This window comes from Pecten maximus, chromosome 14, assembly GCF_902652985.1.
Source record: "Pecten maximus chromosome 14, xPecMax1.1, whole genome shotgun sequence".
Classification (NCBI taxonomy): domain Eukaryota; kingdom Metazoa; phylum Mollusca; class Bivalvia; order Pectinida; family Pectinidae; genus Pecten; species Pecten maximus.
In genome coordinates this window covers 5,590,150-5,600,705 of record NC_047028.1, presented here as the reverse complement: position 1 = coordinate 5,600,705, position 10,556 = coordinate 5,590,150, and the positions used below count along the sequence as shown (strand labels likewise).

Sequence of the window (10,556 nt, the reverse complement as noted above, 5' to 3'; positions counted from 1 at the left end):
ATATGGAGTGTTTGTGCCATATAAAGGGTTTATGTGCCATATAAAGGGTTTATGTGCCATATATAGGGTTTCTGTGCCATATATAGGGTGTATGTGCAATATATAGGGTGTCTGTGCCATATATAGGGTGTATGTGCCATATATGGAGTGTGTGTGCCATATAAAGGGTTTATGTGCCATATATGGGGTTTCTGTGCCATATATAGAGTGTCTGTGCCATATATAGAGTGTCTGTGCCATATATAGGGGTTCTGTGCCATATATAGGGTGTATGTGCCATATATAGGGTTTATGTGCCATATATGGAGTGTGTGTGCCATATATAGGGTGTATGTGCCATATATGGAGTGTGTGTGCCATATAAAGGGTTTATGTGCCATATATGGGGTTTCTGTGCCATATAAAGGGTTTATGTGCCATATATAGGGTTTATGTGCCATATATAGGGGTTCTGTGCCATATATAGGGTGCATGTGCAATATATAGGGTGTCTGTGCCATATATGGGGTGTCTGTGCCATATATAGGGTTTCTGTGCCATATATAGGGTGTATGTGCAATATATAGGGTGTCTGTGCCATATATAGGGTGTATGTGCCATATATGGAGTGTGTGTGCCATATAAAGGGTTTATGTGCCATATATGGGGTTTCTGTGTCATATGTAGGGTTTCTGTGCCATATATAGGGTTTCTGTGCCATAGATGGGGTGTCTGTGCCATATATAGGGTTTCTGTGCCATATATAGGGTTTCTGTATATTTCGATGACAAGAAACGCTCAGTAGGGTGTTATTGGAAAATCGTCAGAATGCCCGAATATTGTTCGTACGTCAGTGCAGATAAACAGATCACTGACTGGGCAATGTTTTTGTTTTATAAGTGTCAGTATATATATATAGATCATGCCCTATGCTTACATATCAATGATAGGTTGATGTCGTCGTTTTACACAGTACGTGTCAGTATATTTATAGATCATGCCCTATGCTTACAGATCAATGATTGGTTGATATCCTCGTGTTGTACATGTCAGTATATTTATAGATCATGCCCTATGCTTACATATCAATGATTGGTTGATGTCGTCATTTTGTACATGTCAGTATATTTATAGATCATGCCTTATGCTTACAGATCAATGATTGGTTGATATTTTTTTATGTGTATATGCAAACCATACATTATTGAGCACGAATCGAGTAATTCAAAAACTTAATTAGACTATATATCTAATTAATTTTTGTTCTGAGAACGTATCCCGTGTTTTCAATTTGGCATGTACTAGTAGTTAATTGCACTTAGAAGTGAGCATGTTCTTTATGTAATGTATTTCGATTAGGTTTTACAAATGTTTTTTCAAAGGCAAATTATTTATTCCTGACACCAAAGACTTAATCTTACCTTCTTCACAAAAACGAGCAAAAGAAGACGAATACCAAACAAAACTCAAATGTTTCAAAACATAAAGTATGTTTCCTTATACCTTAGTTTCATTTTGTAAAGGAAATATTAGTACATACTTCACCATAATTTATTAGCCAATCATTGTTATGTAAGCATAGGACATGATATATAAATATACTTATATAACCCATGTGGCAAAATACTTGTTTTTAAAATGTTTACAAGTTGATTAATAGAATTACTTTGATCTAGAATCGACTATATATAAAGACCCTGGACTCTTTCACATTTGCTTGCTTACAGTGAGGAAACATGTCGTTATTTGTAATAAATACTTTATTCTTGTGATGCAGTAGAAGAAAACAGTATACATGTAATTCATTAAGAAGATCATTAGTCATCTCATATATACACAGGTACATTATATAAAATATCATTTTATGTACAAAAACAATAGAATTAAATGAATATTTCGTCTCAATGAAGCGACCAAGTTAACATATATCTCATGATAAATGACATTACATGGAATTTCGTAGGAAAATAACAACAATTATAAAGCGTGTTGATGATAACCGCAATAGAAGATATCATTTTTATAAAATGTACAAGACCTCATCGTGCAGGGCCAGTAACGATTTTGTCCAACATCATTTTGTCTACCCGTTCATTTGGTATCAGATCGTTTGATTAGACCAGATCCCATCCTATCGATATAACGCTTATTCATTCCTACGTCATCGTCATTCATGCGCTTTATTAATCCGGATCCCATTCTATCTAGGTAACGTTTGTCCATTTCATTGTTTTCGTTGTTATTGAAACGCTTGATTAGACCTGAGCCCATTCTATCGAGCATTCGCTTCTCTTCCTTTGAGTCATCGTCAGTAAGACGTTTGATCAATCCAGATCCCATTCTGTCCAACATTCGCTTGTTGTTTCTATTTTCGTCTTCACTCAGACGTTTGATCAAACCTGATCCCAAATTATCTATGAGACGTTTATCGTCAATATGTCCATCGTCCATGTCATCAGCACGCTTGATTAAGCCTGATCCCATTCTGTCAAGCATTCTCTTTTCTGGTGCACTTTCGTCGTCGAAGCGTTTTATCAATCCGGCACCAAGTCGATCTATGCTTCGTTTTGGAGTTCCAATCACTTTTATAGGGTTTATGTAATCTGGAATTCGTTTGATTAATCCCATTCCTACTCGATCTAGTTGTCGCTTAATAAGACCCGTACCCAAATGGTCTAAAGGCCGTTTAATCAGACCCATTCCTACTCGATCAAGAAGACGTTTCTTTATCAATCCCATCCCGACTTTATCCAACATCCGTTTTTCCTGTTGCTGGTGTCCATTTTGTTCCATTAGAGACTGTAAAATGAGAAACTCGACTGTTGGGCGCAGCTTGTCTATGACACTATCCCCGCGTTTAAACAACCCACTTCCTAGGCTGTCCACTGCACGCTTGGTGTCGTCACCAAACGTCCGCTTTATCAGACCGCTGCCGACTCTGTCTATACCGCGTTTCCCTCTACCAACACCATCGTCCTCTATATCGGTGAAACTGAAAAGAAAAGTGAAAAAAAATCACAATTATGAATGACGTAACAAAACTCTCTCAACGTTAATACAGAGTTATTTATTCCCGATTTTTCTGTTATACAACTTACAATTACATGTACACCTACAATAAAACTGTATAACATAACTGAAAGTATTATAAGTAGCATTATCCTTATTCAGCAATACATGTTTAAATCTAGCATTCATACATTACTTTTATCGAATTGTATTTAATACTGGGCTATAACACATAGACTAAAGTTATGTATGGCAAATACATCACCTGTTTCATCTTTTTCAATACGACGAAAACTGTGTCAGTGAATCAATGAACAAAGCCAAAACATTATTAAATGAATACAGCCTATTCATAAAGGAAACCATTCAAAAAGTAACAGAAGACGTAGAGAGCATCATAAGGACTCGCATAACTTACTAGGTTACTACATATTATTTCATGTGACCCCATCTCCTCAATCACTCATTCGAAGTTCAAATGATGTGAATGATATCAAATAAAAGCTACAAGTCTCCGCGACCTGATTTTGTTATTGTATATGTTTAATGGTACAAATGAGCACATCAGTACTCGAAAGACAGTAACCTTGACATTAACAGTGAACGGAGTAGCCCCCACCTGGGGAATTCCCGTCCTTTTTCACATGTCGTCCTACGTCATTTTATTTTATGTAGAAATGTATATTTTTGTTTTCAAATCTTCAGACACTACTTTACTTTCGTATATAGGAAGTACCCATTACAAATGTCAATTACCTGAAAATAACTACAAATATCAGAAACACATTTTCGTTAGGGACTTGTTGAGGTGATACAGCAGCGGATTGGCTGATTTAGTCCTTAAGCGTTACCAGTGACACCCACCATAATAATGAGAACCGCAGTGATATGCAGTCTCAATCAACGGCCATCAAAATCCTCGACCTTAATATCACACACGAAAAAGACAGTGATAGTATGAATGGAAGCATAACACTAGCCAATAATTTCCTCAAAATTTTTTATGAGGAATTTGAAATCTACCTAACAAATTGACCTTGCCTATGCGTTCAAAAGTAACTTGCAGATAGGAGGAAAGGCATGGCTGAAAATATACGGGGAAACAAAATTCACATAAGAAAAGTCAAAATCATTTAGCTAATCCCATAACTTTGTGGTAATATGTCCCATGTGTACAATTCTAAATGTACAGTATTGGAATAAAAACGCAGATCGATCCTTTATTGTAACATGTGAACAGTTTTAAAATTGTTTGCAGTTAGGACACAAATGTTACATAATATCTTCAAATATAGTCACAATATATTCAGAACTTTGTTATCGACACTTTGATCGATTTAAGTACTGCTATATCGACACTGGTATGACAATGTCGGTATCATCCTCTGGGTACAATTTGGTCGGGGACTACTGTAACAGGACCCGGGGAAACATTGCGAACGAAGCCATACCGCAAACGTCTGTGACAGAACTTATATTCATTGGCTTGTAAATGTTCAGTGATTTGATAAACTATTAAGGCCACCAGGTTAGCGATACGGCGGAGGCAATAGGGGAAGCAGCATGTCGTTTGTCGGAGTTTTCAAAGGGTGTTATACAAGCTACAACAAACAACGATGTCATCCATTGGTCTGAAAGGATGTCATGACAATGGATTACTCCGGTATCAATCCCACAATTGTACCCAGTCACTCTGTAGTACAACGTACCGCCAATATCACCAATTGTCCCCGGCCACTCTGTAGTACAACGTACCGCCAATATCACCAATTCATCGCCTTGTTACTCGGAGTTCGCTATAGATACGTAATTAACACTCAATGACGTCATACATTTTGTATATAACATTTGTTGCATTTTAACATTGACATTTACATTATCATTATTGATCAAATTGTCGAGTGTTATGTATACTTTTACGCATAACATATTTACTGTGAGATGTGCATTGACTGACGGTATAAATAGTTTGATTAGTTCAGATATAATGTAAGTGTGATACAAGCGTTAAAAGATGTGAGACACATTCATTACAAAACACATGACAAACATATGTATCTAGGTTCTACATATGTAGTACTAATATCAAAACATGTCCTTTACATAAAAACGTATACGTATTTATAAATATTTTCAAATATAAGTGTAGTATTCTTTTTATTTATTTATTTTTATGATATAAACGTAAACCATTCGAGGTGTTGATCAATAACTCGATTATAGAAATTTATCAAGATGATACATATTCATTGTATGTATATCAGCAAGAATTTTGGGTTTGGCTTCAGTAATTAAGGAGGAAATAATCATTCACTGTAAATTACTTATATTTCGCGTTGGACTTATTTTCGTGTTAATAAGCAAGAGGAGTCAAATGGGAATTCCGATAACACCTGGATGAATCCGTGACTCTAAAATATCATAAACCGCGAATTTAAAGTAATTGCTAGATCATCGTTCGTAAAATAATGCATTCGCGAATATATCTGAAAAGACAACATCTCAAAATAAACTATTCGCGAAATCTAAGAGATTTAGAGTACACAAGACAGACGCCGTCTCTAGGAGGCATGTCCTGTTTACCAGTAGTTCATGTAACGTACTGAATTACCTACATTTTATGCAAGAGAAATAGTGTAATGGTTTTGTGATAAATCCATACCAACGATATTGAGGAAGCAAAGTACATCCCATTTAAAGTGAATAAATGTTTAATAATGTGATGGAAGTTGTTATGATAACAAAAGGGCCGATGTTAATTTGTCTGTGAACTACATTAGCAATAAGTAGGAGACAGGGAATGTCTGCAAACTGTATATTTTTCCTTTTCTTTACAAAACATTCTGTCAAATACTTCATAATTTAAATGCATTGGTTTGAGTGCAAAACAGCTATTTATATTTCTAACGCATAATTTGCTTAATACCATTATATACTGTTAGGTGCATAGCATTGAACACACAGCGAATTCTTATGTAAGATACCTAAAGTCTATGGTGACAATCATGCCTTCAGTGCTCTCCAGCATTATTGTGAATCAACTTGTCATTACAACATCAATAATTGATTAGACAGACACATAGATCACCATGATATGATATCATTAATCCGCATTGGTAGCCTTATAACTTGTTAAGGATTTGTAAAAAATAAAATCTATGTTAACTTGACATTGATCATACGTACCTCATACAAATCGTTCAGTAGATTAATCCTACAGATACGGAGCTCTACGAAATTGATAAGAATGCCCTCGACCATTGGTTGATTCCCGAACTGAGATGTGAGATGCCTTACAATTGACAATCGAAACCTTATAACGTCAATGACAAATGATAGTGAGCGTTTATTTGTCTAACTAGTCTTCCTTGGTCACTAGCATTACGGATCAGAAGGACAAAACAGTTGTAGGATCAAGTTCTATAATCAGCTCTCAGCATATTTAAGGGTGATAGAAAGGTGTTTGTCTTTGGCAACCTTTTGTTGCACTGCTTTGCGTTTTATTTGACTCGCTAACAATAATTAATAGTTTAGGTGATTTACTTATGGCTATTTCCTTCTTGCCATCGTTAGCGGAGAGAGTAACAAATATTTGGCAAAAGTTAATTCAAACATCGGATTCTATGAGAATAGATGTCAACGAAACACCTACCAACGAAAACAAAGAAATGGGCTGAACAGACAGGAAAGAAATGGTATTAGATAAGTTCCGATGTCAAAGGGGCAGCAGCTTAATTGTCCCCCTAGCAGAGGTCAGAAACGAAGTACCCGATTCTACTCTGTGGTCAAAGTGTGACATTTTACAGTGATTTAAACACCGTTTTAATCCATATTATGTACAGTGGAACTATTCAGTTTTTTTGTCTGTCGTAAATCTCAACATATCACTCCTTGCTCGCATGTGTCTTAAACCGCTGTTAAAACAACGTGATTCCCCTATGTTGTCAGGTCAGAGAACACAGGCACTCGTCAACAAGACACTCCTCTCGTCTACACGTCAGGATGTGGCGGATTGTTGCTAAGCTATTGATATATTTACTTTGGCGATCGTAACGTCAAGTGGCAGATGACGTAGCTGAACTTAGGGAAGCAGACCAAAGTCGATCACATATTGGTTAACTTGACGAACCAACTAGTCTACATTTCTGTCATTGGTATGTGTGCTTTATAATCAAAATCTGATACCCTAGTTAGACTCGTCCTTAGCATTTCTAATTAAAGATCTAGGTTATATGTTATATAACAAAACTATCATTTTAGTTATGATATCGATATATACAGTATTGGTGATATTGTATTAAGCTACCATTATATATCTAGCATGTTAACCAGATATAAGGTTATCTGTTTGGCATTAACATTGGAATGTATCAGGTGCAGTAGTACTCTTTTCTCTAAAGCTGGTCCACGCAAGCAATTGTCAAGAAAATAGTTGGTACCAAGCTAGTCTATTTTAAGCTGGTCAGTGCAAACAATAGTAAACAAAAATATTTTCTACCAGGCACCTCTATTTTAAGTTAGTCCATGCAAACACTTTTAAGCAGACATAGTTCGTACCCATGCAATTTTATTCTCAATCTTATTACATTCAAACAATTGTAAGCAATAATAGTTTGAATCAAGCTCTTTATTTATTCTTAAGCTGGTCAATGCAAACAAGTGTTAGCAAATGTAGTCAGTAACAAGAAATTATAAACGACAGTTGGCACATGCAAACAATTATTAGATAAAGTAATTAAAGTTTGTATCTAACAATTTCAATTCTAAGGCTGGTCCACAAACAATGTTATGGTTTCATAGCTTGTCCCTGGTAATTCTAACCTGAAGTTTAACCAAGTATACTTATTCCCAAGTATGTACCTATTCATGTTAACCAAACGTTACTTTTGATATACAGACTATAATATTACCTATGGCCATCTATATTGACTTCATGATGGCTGAACGGTATGATGTCAGAGTGTATCAACTACGTCACTAGGTGATGATTAGGACCAGTCTCGAGAAGATAAGACGATTCTAGATGAAAAAAGACGTCTCTCCAACATGTCGACACACCCATATTATGTTTTCTACAGATTTGACCTAAAGGAATTCCGGACTAGATAGTCGGGGACATTTTCCGAATAAAGTACATGTATCCCAACAATACATTAATAAAATATTGCTTTTAAAATGTTATCAGATTTTATCACATTTTGTCTCTTTTCGAGCTTGAAGCGCTAATTACATCATGTTTATACTTTTTCTAAAGCAGATTATATTGGAGCGATAATACACCATTGTACCAACCTGTTTACATTTGACAATGCCCCCAATTGGAGTGCGGTAAAACCAGTACGATTACAGCATATTGCATACTGTACAATTAAATCAATTAAATCATATTCCAGGTAGGTAATTTCGAAAGGCATTTTATTCACCATGTTAAGCAGAGAGCCTGTCTTTTCATAACGCAGATTTATCTGCTCTTGTGAGCAGGTTTTGATTGTTACATCATTTGTTTGTGAAAAAACGTCATGGATTTTTGAGAAAATTATGTCCTTTTCATTTTCTCATCCAAACTAATGACATAACAATCAATACCTGCTTAAATGAGCAGAGAACACTGCATAAAAAAACAGAACAAGGAGTAGGAAGATACTAAAGATGAAGGATGCAGTTTTGTATTCTTTATTCAGGAAATATTCTAAACAACTATGACCGAATTTATAATTTACAGCTTGAATGTACCTTTTGTCTTTTGCTGGTGTATGTTTCAGTAGAGTGTTGACAGTGAATAAAGCATCACAATATTTATATATCTTAGTAATCTCATTTAATCAAGATCAACTGGAGTGGTTATACTACTGTAATATTACTCGTGTATAATTATAGATAAACACAAAGAGTATACGTATGTGTGTGAAAACCATAAAAGCAATTAAAGAGTTCAACAATGTGTAAACATTTGGCAGGGGTTGTGTCGATCTCTACTTCGTATTGTGTAATGTTCTTTCCCAACTTAGGGGCTATTTTTATTGTTAAGTGAATGGACTAGTTATCTTTCCTTATGTATTCAATCCAATATGAGCATTAAGTAGGGGACAGCTTGTATAGTTTTTGTTGTGTTGGGTCAACGGAAAAAACTTACAGAAGGAACAATTGAAGCAGCATCAAGGAAAGCAGTACAAAACATAAAGAGGAAGAAAAAATCATATATTTATGTATACATAAAAGATAAATAAATAAAAATGTCGCCTCGTACAAATCATGCAATGGGAACAAATCCCAAATATATGTCCAACCTGTAAGAATATGAGTTAATATGAGGGAATTCTTAGTTTTAAAGGGAAAGAAATAGTTGCTTGCTAGGATCGTTTGGAAATTATATGTTACTGTCATCAATATCATTTCTTACAACAATAAAAATAAACCTATATACAAATTGATTAAATAAAAGGTATCGAAATATGTTTTCATCAGACAATTTACATCAATAGGCATTTGTAGTTTTGGTGGCTTTTAGTTTCTTTTTACATTTAGTTTTCTTCGCGTGTCTGATAACTGCATTTCTGTTGTCGATATATAACAATTTTAATATGATTTAATGTTGTATCTGTTTATGAAGCTATACAAACACACAAAATAGAATAGGAAAAAATGGCAAAGATTTTATAAACCGCAAATATTCTTTAAGTACACGAACTTATATTACATTAATGCGATAGATTCAAGTGCTTTTATAATTAAGAGGAGACTGCATTGGTTTATTGTATAACTCCTACTCTATGTAAACCATAAGAACTAAACGGCTCCGTGTGATTGGACGAATTAACCTAATGTTATCCCGATACAGTCCTAAAGGTTCTGTTTTAATTATCTTTAATAGAGTTTTAATAGGTTTATATATCATTTAGACGCGTACTTTCTATAATTATACACTTACAAACTCTGAGTATAATCAAATTATACAAAAGTATATATCTCTACACCTGATTTAATTATCATTAGAAGTATTAAACAATTCCAAAATTTCCTGAAATGACAAACGGTTCTTGGGTTATCAAAACTAATGAATAACTAACTGTTTCAATTATCATTTTGTTGAATGTTTGCTATTTTGGAACTTTACTTAACATATGTCATTATATGCTGTGTTTTGTTAATTAGAAGTTTAGGGTACAGTGTGACAACGAACGGCTTAATATGATGAAGATATTCTGATATAGTTTGCGCTAAAGTGACAATCACATTGTCGCGGAGATGACTGCCTCTCTCTGAGTGATACTAATGCATCCGCATCTCGAGGGAGAAGTAAAACTCCAGCGTGCATGCATGTCCACGTTAATTACATCAGCGAGAGTGCTTTTAAATATGTACCATATTAAGGACAGTAGTGGGAATCACGTAAGATATATTTTATCGATAGGACCACAGCTGCTATTCTAAAGCTTGTTCTCATTAATTGACGTGCCTTGTTAGGTAAATATTTTGATTATACAGAAATACTGACATAAGACTCATTTTTGATAAATGATAACATCAGAGGGGCCGTGTGAGGATGCCATGTAGCACGTCTATATTTA

At 34.9% G+C, this 10,556-nt stretch overlaps 1 protein-coding gene across 1 annotated transcript in view; it reads right to left on the bottom strand.

Annotated features, from left to right (window-relative positions):
* Window positions 1–1,721: 1,721 nt before the first annotated feature.
* Window positions 1,722–10,556, bottom strand: part of LOC117342752 (orcokinin peptides type A-like) — a 49,261-nt gene continuing 40,426 nt past the window's right edge. Inside the window, exon 2 of the mRNA XM_033904990.1 lies at window positions 1,722–2,971. Coding sequence (XP_033760881.1) covers window positions 2,071–2,971 — 901 coding nt within the window. The 3' untranslated portion in view covers window positions 1,722–2,070. The remainder of the gene's footprint in view (window positions 2,972–10,556) is intronic.